The sequence below is a fragment of the Opisthorchis viverrini genome (genome assembly GCF_000715545.1).
Source record: "Opisthorchis viverrini unplaced genomic scaffold opera_v5_53, whole genome shotgun sequence".
NCBI classification, from domain to species: Eukaryota; Metazoa; Platyhelminthes; class Trematoda; order Opisthorchiida; family Opisthorchiidae; genus Opisthorchis; species Opisthorchis viverrini.
In genome coordinates this window covers 125,613-137,726 of record NW_008751710.1, presented here as the reverse complement: position 1 = coordinate 137,726, position 12,114 = coordinate 125,613, and the positions used below count along the sequence as shown (strand labels likewise).

General features: G+C 42.9%; 1 protein-coding gene across 1 annotated transcript in view; it reads right to left on the bottom strand.

The window, feature by feature from the left end:
* Window positions 1–12,114, bottom strand: part of T265_03653 (hypothetical protein) — a gene marked incomplete at both ends in the record, with an annotated part of 20,366 nt that overhangs the window by 7,381 nt on the left and 871 nt on the right. The window contains 3 exons of the mRNA XM_009168195.1: window positions 97–259; window positions 1,340–1,533; window positions 5,012–5,084. Of these exons, the coding sequence (XP_009166459.1) occupies window positions 97–259; window positions 1,340–1,533; window positions 5,012–5,084 (430 nt within the window). The remainder of the gene's footprint in view (window positions 1–96; window positions 260–1,339; window positions 1,534–5,011; window positions 5,085–12,114) is intronic.

Below are 12,114 nucleotides of genomic sequence, written 5' to 3'. Positions count from 1 at the left end.
CATTCGTCCGAATCTAGTTACATGAGTTGTGTGTATGAATATACATGTTTTGCGATATCTCGAGTATCGTAGCGACTGAAACTTGAAGTGCAGCACATTCAGTTGTCTGGGAAAATCATAAACAAAAGATTCAGCTGGGTTCCAGGTGAGTCTCGAAAAAAAAACGAATTCGTTTGCAAATGAATGTACTTCGCGAATTTCGTGCAATTTGGTTTGAAGTAGAACATAATGTTGACGGAAACTGGGGGCCTGCGCCCACCTGATGAGCCCCAAGAAGGGCGAAACCGGTCGGTAGCTCTCGATGGAGTTCAGCAACCTTATGAGTAGTGCATTATAAATCTCATCCTTATTGGTGGGAGAGAACAATACGACTCACAAGCCGATCTCAGGGTTCATCTAGTCCATAAAATAAAGAAACTTGTCTTAAGTCGGTCGATCAGCTTTTCGATGAGGGTTCTAAGACACACGCACACACAGTTCAAAGAAAGAGGAAACAAAAGCACGGTGTTGGTACGACTAACTAGTCATTAATTAATTAATTAATTAATCGTAGCTGCGTTCCATTTTGAAGAAATTAAAAGTTCAGCAAACGCCTTATGCAGACCTGAATCGGCAGATTTACTGACGATGTGTCGGTATTCATATTGAAAAGGATTTGTGATTTTTACCAATATAGATGGTTGTTTCGTCCATTAACTCCAGGATACTGGGTGTGCGAACAGGTAGTTTGAATTTTATTGCTTCCACTATTCGGTATTCAGTTGTGGGGTTTTGTGGGATTCGGAAGAGACAGACCAGTGCCACTAATTCTCATAGGAGTCTGCATTGCGATCAGACGTGTTTCGGCAGAGGTTCGACCACTAAGCTAATGTCCCGTTTTTCCACTGTAAACTTCAGGTCAACCATGAGGCCTACTATTAGGTGAACCATTCCCAGGCATCACGGGACTACATAACAGCCAATGGGATAACCGTTTTCGTTGAGACAGATTCATTGGCTGTAAAAAAACGTTACGGTGATTTGTGGCGTTTCGACGCTTGTGTCAGAACCAATGAAAGGAGAGGCCCTAACGAATGAACGGTGAATTCATTCAGAAGCTGATTGTACACGTAGGACATATCCATCTGCAACATGCTGCCGTGATTCTTGGTCTGTGTTATATCTGCTGATTTGCCAAACTGTGGTATCTGCGCTCCAGTGCCTAATGCCGGAAAAAAAGGCTCACACAAGGGAACACAACAGCTATATTCCGAACAATCGAGTGCGAGTGCGAATGTACAACGGTCTCAAGCTATCTATTGGAGGGACACTGTCTGAGCTCGGTCCAATGCTGACTCACACGGTCTTGCTTTGATACGAGACTGCGACTTGCTGCATATTGCGGGGGCGTTGCCTGACCTTGATCAACGCTGACTCTCGCTGTCTGGGTTTGATACAAGGCTGTGACGTGCTGCATATTGCGGGGGCGTTATCTGTCTGGTCAACATCTCGCGGAACTGAGATTCTCCGTAGATTTCGGGCATTCAGTGGTTGCTTTCAAGAAGTTGACCTTCCTGATAGTCTACTACCCGATTACCATCATCAGGATGCAAAACTGTTGTGGCGATTCAGCGTGTTGTCACATGAGTACGAACCACGAGTCCTGCATACTTCCCCATGACAGTCCACTAGCCACCACTGTGTTTACCAGTCGTTTCTGACTGATGCTCTAATTTGTACACGAACTTGGTATTGGCACTAGACTCACCTGGAACTCAGCTGAAGCCCTCGCTCAGGATGGGCTGCTTCAACTGAATGTGCCATACCAGGCAGCCTCATGCTTCGATTGGCACAGTATTCGCGGTAGCGCAATACGTTGTTGTCCAGACGAGAAACTCGGGAACTGCGCCTACCTGATGATCCCCAAGGATGGTGAAATAGGTTGTGAGCTGCCAAAGAGTTTTCGTCGAGTAGTGTGTTGCCTCTGGAAAACTTCAGCAGTTCTGTTCATTTTAGACTGATTTAGTTGAAGCAGTGTCCTCACCATTCACATGGATACTTAGAACCCATTTTTCCAAATTCCTTATTTCTCTTACCATTTTCGCTGCCTGACTGGTTGAAAGAAAAAGAACCTCGTCTCATCATTTTGGCTGAAACCCCATCCCGTTCACACAGAATCGCAAATTATCTGTCGACCAGCGATCAAACTGTCAGCAAGACAAAGATTGTGGGAAGTGCGGAATTATGTCCAGATTCTAGTTATGGGAAATTACCCGGTTATAAGGATGACACATGGTTAGCTCACGCTGCATCACGTCCAGACATGGAGTCAAAAGCTAGACATTTCTGAGATCGGTTGGGTGCCAGTCTGATTAACAGTTCTAGTCGTAGCTCCAAGCACGGTGAACTTGAATCAGTGACTTCCCGATTTAGTTTGTGCGACAAAATTTGTCAGGATCTGACTACTTTGAAGTAGTCAGGTTTCATCCGTTAATTTTTGGTGACCCAGGGGTCTACCTGCACCATGCGTATGAGGTTTGGTGTGGCGACTCATCCAAGTGCTCATCAATCGATCGCTTTGTGCACGCAGCACAAGAGGCTTTTGATCATGCCTTTGTGACCAAGGTTAGCCGAGATACAGAGTTGGTACCGTTGTTAACAATCACTCAGTCGTAAACATGTTTGCCAATTCAGACTCAGAAATTCAGATGCGTGCACCGTATGCTGGTAGAGTAGTGGTTACACGTTCGCCTTGCTTGTTAGATGTCCGGGGTCCAAGCTGTGACACGGCCATAGGATATGCACTGCTCATGACCTCTAACAAGAGCGAAACTCCAGTTGATTATTCCCTCTTTGGCGTGGACTCAGCAGAATGATTGCTTCGGAGCATAAGGACGACTGTTCGGACGAGAGTGATGTGAACTTGAATGTTACAAAGCCCACAATCATCTACGACTAAAAGTTATTATATTTGTACTGAGGTCATAGGTTTGGTGTAAGCACACCCAGTCTGATTCAGAAATCATTGAAAGTAGAGACGTAGTTGAAGACAGTGAATGGCGAAGTTGCCAGAGAGGGTGAATGTATTACATTAGTCATAGGGACCAAACGGCTCTGCTGATCTGAATGAGACGGAAACTGACCACATACGGAAAAGAGTACTAATGGACACCTTATCTCAAAGATGAGTTTTATTCAGCTAAAGTTTAAAAGTGCCAGGAGGCATACACAAAACTACTACTGATAAGATTTTCAGACTCTTTCTTTTCTAGCGTGCGCATTAATAGCGAAGATATGTGTTATATCTGCTGATTCGGCCACCTGTGGTATCTGCTGCTAACCCCACTCCAGTGCCTAGTGCCGGTGAAAAAAGACTCACAGAAGGAAAAACAACCGCTATATTCCCAGCAAGCGAGTGAGTGCGCGCGAGTGCGAGAGCAAAAGTTACAACGGCCCCACTCTATTTAAAGGGGACTTTCTGACATTGATCCAGGCTGTCTGCTAGACGTTAGTGAACATCCATCAACATAGATCGTGCCTCTATGAAATGCTTGAACGCTGATCACATTCGGTCGTGCTTCTTTGGCGTGCAAGAGCACTCATCAACTTTTGCTGAATCGATTGAATGATTGACTGGCCTGGATGCTTGTCGGCTTTCCTGTTGAGATTTTGGTGGAGCAGTAGGTTCTGGGTGTTCTGAGGTTACTTTCAGGAATCCGACCTTCCTGATAATATGCGAGTGAAAAGTACGGTGAACAAAATGGTTGTTCTGCACTACTTTGTGATCCTAGTGACACTTTCAATTCTGTGAATCGTTTGAAGTGCATGCGACCGGATGAAGGGGTTCTTCAGGGTCTATTTTAGGTGGCGGGCAACCTTATTTTGAAGTATGCTTGCTGTAATTTTGGGTAATATACATGCCTCATGAAACGTCGAGCCGAGCAGTCCGTGTTCATTACCTGTTTCCAACCTAGGTCACGGTCTGTTCTAGAGTTTCATCGACAAACACGTGCTTTATCAGCCTTAAATTAATTCAAGAATTGAATGTCAGTCGAAACCATGCTGTATCAGTCGAATGGGACAACCGATCCACAGATTTACAAGAAGTGTGTTCACAACAAACACTACCCCGGCAGCCAGTAAGATAAACCGAATCATAATTTTCGAATTCCTCCTTGTTTGGTTGAGTTGAACGGAAAGTGGATCGAAAATAGATTGCATTACATTGGATTACTTCCGTTACATGCCCACACATACAAAAAGCTCGATTGCGTGTAAGACAAAGGAAGCTGGCCGTTTCAGGTTGGAGAGTCACGTGATGTGTCATTATCCACATTGAGTGTGTTGCCCACTTCCCCTTTTTGGGATAAACGTTCGGCAACCTTCTGTATTATTTAGAGTGATTAGGTAGGTTCTCTCCACAGGTGGAATTGCTCGAGTAATTAGTGTGGAGAGGGAGAGAAAGAGAGAGAGAGAACGAAAACTTTGTGCGAATCTGTAACATGGTGTTGCTAGGCAACATACGCGCGAATCGCTATGCAGTTATTTTCTCCTCAGGCAACAGTTTAACGATTCATTTTTTGTACATGTCATTATTTAATATAATGATTAGTAAAGTAAGCCTGTAATAGTTATTTTCAAAATGCACCTTTTTCCTGGTCCAGTAGTGCTCAGTCGAACAACTGTTTCACGGATAAGGATGACTATCCAGTGTATACTATACACGTTCCCATTGAGAAAAATCATTTCAGGTGACGGGTGGGGGAGGGTGTCTTTGAAATACGCCCAAAGTGACTGGCTAAAGGTAGCATGTTTCACTACCGCGGGTACCCGGTGAACCGCAGGTGAACTTTTGTAGAACAGACAGACATTTCACTCTAAACGGATGAATTAGCTGTTTAGATTATATGTACTAGCTTTAACATGCTTGGACTTTCGATGTAGAAGAGCGATCATGGATAATATAGAGGCTACTATTTTTAACTAACTTAAATTAAATAACGATTTAATGAGCTAGGGAAGTTGACGTTACTGGTGCAACAGTGATACTACTGATGGGAGTGGCATGCGAGTAGTATGTTTTCTTGTAAATCCGCTTTGCGTCTCTTGAAAAGTGAGATCTATTACGGAAGTTGTATTTGCTTGGATTTGAGCAACAGTCAGTGATTATCCAGGAAAGTTTAGGAATACGCGTTCAAGGGAAGATGGATATTCAGATTTTATAAACATGATGCATATGAGAGTTTTGCTTCCTTGTCTATTAGTCTGTAACTGGTCAGTTGACATTTTCTAATAAATAACTCCGCAGCGTAGGCCTTCTTCCTTTCACCGGTAGCAATCTTGGTGTGCAGGTGTCGTGCACCTACCCACTTACCCAGTGGAAAATTCTGGAACTTGGGAATTCTTAAAGCAATATTTCTTAGTGAAGCATTTATCAGTAGTAAAATTTGTTATTCGTATTTGTAACTCCCAACATCGTTGCTGACGCTTGGTAAAGACATAAAATGGGCAGAGGAAACAAGCAAGCTTACTCGGTGTTTCACATCACTGCATGTGATCTGAGCGCATTCATGACAGCTCACCTGCAACTTCGGAGCAGCCGACTTTTGTCTTCAAAGCGGACCTGGTTAAATGTGGATAACCAGTTGTTTGCAAAATGACAATTATTCTACTGGACATAATTGGTCAATAAATGTACCCACTGGACTTGAATAAGTAAATATCTCGTGCAGAGGATGCGTACAAAAATTGAGTTCGCAGAATTTGCTGGGGAAACTCTCAACAGTACCATGCATTCCAAACAGATTTGGCGTTTATATACAAATAACTGCTTTGCTAGATCGATAAAAAACAAAGGAAAATGCGTGCACAGAAAAGCACAAACAACTATACAAGAGGCAGAAGTTTCGAGAGATACAGAAAGCGTGTAGCGATACAAAGCAAGGCCATCGAGTATTATGTAATCAAAGGAGAACCCACCTCTGGTAGACCTTTGGACGGAATCACCAAGATTTAAAATAAGATAAGGTTGAAAACCGGTGGCATACAAGGTGCAGAAAGAGAGAACAATGCCTCCTAGATATCTTACGTTTTTGAGGAAAAATTCGGAGGCGTATACTACTGATGAAGCATGTTAGTAGTCTACGCCCCCGCATCTGGTGGAAGGTTAAGGTTACTAGGGGATGTTTAAAACCGCTTTGCAGTGTTCATTCATTATTGTTTAATACTCAATAAACGTTCAAAAGTGTTCAAGAATTCCATTGACAACGTTTACTTTTCAAAAAAAACTTTGTGCACGAGATGTTTACTTTCGTGTCTAATAGCTTGTAAGCGCTTAGTTGGTGTTCGCTTATCAACGATTTCTGAGCATGGGGCATTTTTCCTTTCACTGGTAGCTCCAATGCGTCTGTTTGGTGAACGGTTAACAGTGTCTTGTAAGATTGGCCGTCCCGAAAAACTAACTTCCAATCTCGGAGAGCAGATGAACAGCCAGCTGGTCAACAAGCAAGAACTGCAGAACTGCAGGAATTAGCCAAACATTCAGTGCCATCAGACGAGCACTGAAGAGTTTCAGTGAATGCCGCTCCGTTTGAGTAGAAGAAACGTATACCATAGCATATGGAAGCAGCTGAAATGAATAGTAGCCGTTTTAATGGCACCACTCTCGCTGTCGAACCACGATTCGAACACATTTATTGCATGCCAAGCTGTAGACCGTCAGTTTCGGCAATCCATTTTCACAGGCGAACGTATTCACGCTTGATTGTGATTGCTTTGCCAGATGTCTTGAACGACGATCTATTGACCCACCTGTGAAGACTTCTCAGTCGGACGCTCGAAACCTGCTGGACAAATGTTTGCGGGATTTTTAGAATTCACGTTCGCATGTTAGGAAGTGAAAATTCAAGTGCGTTTAGTGTACACCGGTAGAGCAGTAGTGCCCGGGGTTCGAACCCTGGCACGGCAAAAATATGCACTGCTGGTGAGCTCTAATAAAAGCGAAACTCGAGTCCGGGGTGAATTCTACAAACTCCACAAACGCCCACACAGACATCTATTTGACACATAGATGAAGTGAGGATAAGGAACACAAATATCGTCATAGCGGGTAACTTTTGACATCCTTCACAATTCGACCAATCAGAAAGCAGAGCAAGTTGAGTAGGAGTTGGGCGGAAGAAATATTCCCGGTGAAAATCTCGCAACCACAATAAGTCAGGTAAAACAAAACGTCCTGGTTTCGGACTAAAGGAGTGGAAAAGAGAGCAGAGATTAGCCTTTACGTGAATACGTTTGAGAACAAAATTCAAGTGGCGATCCAAATTAGAAGGGCAAGCACATTTGTCTGCAAAGTAGGATTCCCCCTACCAGGGATAATAGAAAACAAGTACTTTTGCGGAAAAAATGGAATGCGGTTGAAAGGATACCTCTAAGAGACGTTATTCCATTGGCGAGTTTACAGTAAGCATTAATCGCTGTATTTCGGAGGCCGTGAAAGTTTGCCACAGACTCTGATGGTGAAGTTCAACCCCACCCCCTGCACAACAAATTCAAAAAGCCAGTTGCAGGGCTGTAGTGTCAGTCTTTCCAGAAAGTAGTCGCAATTGGTGCGTCGGAAGCCATTTTTACTACTCTATAAAAATTCATCTCACACATATAAAAATCTATCCGTCAGCCAAAATTCCATTTGCTTCAGGTTGTTGATACAAGGCTTTCTTACCGTGTGATAGTCAACTTGCCCAAAATTCTCCCGTGAATTTGATGGAACGCACTAGTCACAAGATCGATGAAAACTCTTCAACATCCAACTACCATTTTTGTCCTTTTCAGGGACCACCAGTTAAGCTTAAAGACCTGAAGTTTGTAGACGATATTGTTCAGGCCCCGTCTGCTGCAAAGTGCCCCAGATAATCTTTGTCGTTAAGTGTGGTGACTGCCATGACACCCGAAGGAAGCACGAGGGCTTGGATTCTGCCGGGTTTATTCAAGCCTAGACGGGAGAAGTCGTGAGTTAGAGGTCGGGTTCGGACTGCGGGACCTTCCGGTCAGTAAATTCGTGCTCCGACCACTGAGCCATCTTGCCCCGAGTGTGTGAACTTTGCTTACATATCACGTGATGAACACCTGGCTGACAGGGCTCAGGCATTAAGAAGGTCATCATTTGATACCATATGTTTTTAAAACCCATTTTTCCATTCCATCCCATACTACTCGCCAGCGTATACTAGGAAGTTTGAAAACGTAGTACGTAAGTCCACAATTCACGGTTTGTGGATGCCAAACTGAACTGGCGTGAAATTCAAACTGATGTTTGTTTGTAAAAGTCTTCAAAAACAAACGGAAAACCTGACGGCTCATTACCTTCGTTCTCCTGGCAGCTTCTGTTGGATGTCCAGCTGAAAAGAAGGCTTTCGCTGCGGAGTTATTTATTAGAAAATGCTAACTGAACAGTTACAGAATATTGGATAGGGAAGCAAAACTCTCATATGAATCGTGTTTACAAAAATTGAATATCCATCTTCTCCTTGAACGCGTCTTCCTGAACTTTCCTGGATATTCATTGACTGTTGCTACAAAGCGACTCCACAAATTCCGCAATATATCCCACTTTTCAAGAGACGCAAAGCGGATTTACGAGAAAACATACTACTCGCATATCTCCCTCATCAGTAGTATCACTGTTACACAGGTAATACAGGTGGTTATGAAAACGCCATACATCTCTTCACACAATGTGTATCCACAAAATTAGTACTTACTGATGTGCAGGTGATCGTTAGTAATGCTCCCTGCCACGGTTAAGTATTTTTCACATTTTCGTTCGACTTGTTTTCGGTTCTTGATGTTCTCCCAAAGGGGAAACAATTTTTGTGTGTCTGATAACCGGCCTTAGACTATTTAGGACAGCGGGCTTTTGAACAGTTGTTACATACCCTCCTTTGGGATTCATCTGTCGCAGAAATACAAGATTTATTTCCACAGTTTGGCTACAGATTGTACTACCATGATTAATGATACATACGCCTGCTTCGTCAAAAATAAATCTGGTCTGGTTGGTGTAACTGTGTCATTCTTAAACCGAATCAACTATATGGGTATATCACTTTTCTATCCACGTTGACCAGAAAGTTGAAAAGTTGTCCCTGAAATAACTGGGTAGATATTTTTAATCCCGTTCACAATACAAGGCTGTCATCCTCACCCCATAAATCAGCACTGTCGTTCAGAGTGGAATTTTATCAACCCGGTAGTTTGTTGTTCTTCAAGTTCTGATTAACTTCGATTAGTTTCTTCCCTGTTCTTACTTGACCTTGTGACAGCTGTGACGGTAAGGTTTTCTCTGTGGTTGTTGAGGTAGCATATGTAGACAGCATTTCGCATGACCGCTTGCGAAACTCCCGACGCTTTCGAATCTGGCAGACGTAAAAATTGGAGTGAATTTGGAATGGATGCTCGGAGAGGAGTGGGACAGGGAGGGCTTGCTGGTTTGATCGCAAGCCTCAGTGAAAAGTTTGCACTGTTTACTGCGGTGCTCAGTATTCGCACAATGGAATTGAATTTTCGAAAGTTATGACGTGTCCCTGATGGAGTAAAGTACTCGGGCAATCGAATTAAGAGAGCCAGTCCAATCTCTTAAGCCCCATGTGGGCATCCCGGGGTCTCAGCGATGCTCGGAAAGTACCCCACAAGACTTTTCAACCAGAGGCAAGGTTGCTCCAGTGAACAATGAAATTTGGTGAGCTGTAGTAATATTTAGGTAGATTAAGGCGATTTTTGGTTTGAGCACATACGCTACAAAATGCAACATTTTGGCTTAGAAAGTTTTACTCCACTTTTGAAGATTATGCAGCTGATAGCATTGTGCGGATAATAGGCACCGTTTACTGCTAAAAAGTACGTCCTCCTTTGAACTTGAGATTTCAAGGACATCTTGCTTGTACAACTGGTAGGTCTGTCTCGTACAGACACCAAGCACGCACAACCCAGTAATGCGCAGAATTTCGACCTTCTAACAAGTTATTCAAGATTTCTTTAAATCAAGAATGACTGTGAACGTTGAAGTTAACCAGTTACTTTTAAGAAATAATTAAAACGACATTGGGTCTCTTAGGCGCTCGAAGAGAGATGAATTCAATTGACGATTAAATGTAAGATAGGTAAGGTGAAAAAGCTGAGCCTTTGCGAACAAGACTCAGGAACATTATGGCAGCTGAATGCCAGTTTAAATAACATGTTATTTCTGAATCGTTAGATTTCACTCAGGTGATGTGAATGTCACCATTGATTATGGCTTCACCCGTCGCAGATCCCATACTACTGACAGAGAGTTAAGTAGGTTCCGTTAAGTAGTGAACCAACACGACAAAACGTTCGATCACGATACCTAAGTCTTGACTTGATAAAAAAGTCATTCGATTTCAACAGAATATTGGTTCCTGAACTAAGAAAGTCATGCGCTTAAGCACATCGAGGGTGCCCAAGAAATCAGCATTGGAATATGGGCATCACTACCTGGTTAAAAGACACCTTCAGAAAGAGTACATATTTTTGTTTTTCGTTTACCTGGATTGACAATTCTACCCTAGAAAAAACGGTTATTCTTGCCTTTCATGGTCCGGTCAGTGATTCAGTTGGAAGCTAGAACCAAATGTGATTGACGGGAAGCACAATTTATGATTCTGGTTCTTCTCCCCCCAAGGGAGTCGTTCTGGTGCGAAATGCTCATCTCTCAAAAAGACTGCAGGGAAAACATTCCCCCAGAAGTGTCCTTTATTCCGACCAATTAATACAAATCCAACAAAATATTTGTAAAGTTTACTCTTTTTTCAGAAATACAGCAGTGGGCAGTCTTTCGTTGTTAAGTTGAGTTTTGTTGAAACCAAGTCAAACAAGGCCTGGAGAACCTAAAACAAATCGTTGATAAAGTTATTGTTCTTTTTCTGAGAAGAACCTGTTGTGGTTTGTTGGAGGGTCATCAGCGACCTTATGAGTAGTGTGTTATGTCTAAAGGTTTGGATACTTTGTTTTTAAAAAATCAAGCAAAAAGTTCAAGACGTCATTTGAGGAAAGAAAAAGCCCACATTCTCCGATTTCTTCTCACAGCGTTATTTCGTAGATCTCCGATACCAAGGCGCTTACGCGTATCACTATAAAAATGCTGAGATGATACTACATTGCTAGTTAAATGGAAGTCACATCGTGACAAGTCTACTGATCCGTATGCAGTAGTAGTTTTAATGGGTGAGAGACGATTTGATTTCCGGCAAATGCATTCATGCAATTTGGGCTCAAGTAGAACGCATGGTTGGCAGAATCTGGGGGACTTTGTCTAAATGATAAGCCCCAATAAGCACGAAACCTGTTGTGGGGTGTTGAAAAGTCTTCAGTAACCCTATGATTAGTGTGTTAGCGTTATAAGATTCAGTTTTATTCGAATTTCCAAAGGTTCATTACGATCTCCTTCAGTTTCAAGACCCTAAATCACTTGTTTATTAAACGTATTCACACAATTTATTGATTGACGACCAATCATTTCTCAATTCGTATTCTATAAGCCCAACTTTTCGCATCTGGAGTTGTCACCTGACGTGAACTCCCATTTGCATACTCTGGAAAACTTCACTTATCGCTTCTGGGTCGTGGACAGGTGATCTTCGCCTACAACTAACACGAGACTGAACTATCATCCAGTGCGTGACACAGGCCACTTCCTCTCACGATGAAACCCTACCAGTCAAGGCGTCTATGGTGCTGGACGTGCCAAAGGTGTTGCTAGCTCATCGTGATTCCATACAGTCAACAATACAGGCAAGTCCCCGTTTATTGTGATGTACGGTCGACATCCGCGCCTTCCGGTTGATCTGGAAATCAGGTTATGGCCGGCAACATGCTTGCTTGTCTTTGGAGGAGCTAGAGGAAGAAAGGAGGAGAGCTCGAGAAAAATTGACTATTTTATCATTTATTTTTGAAGTGCATGGTCACAAACATAAGAAGTGAATGCAAGCGATGAATGCGAAAGAGTAACAGGAGAATATGGGAGAAAAGAGAGAAACGTCTCATTCGAAATCATGCCAAGGACAGTGCCAGTCTGATGAGGTGAATCCCAAAGTATGTAAAGATTTTGGTATGGGAACA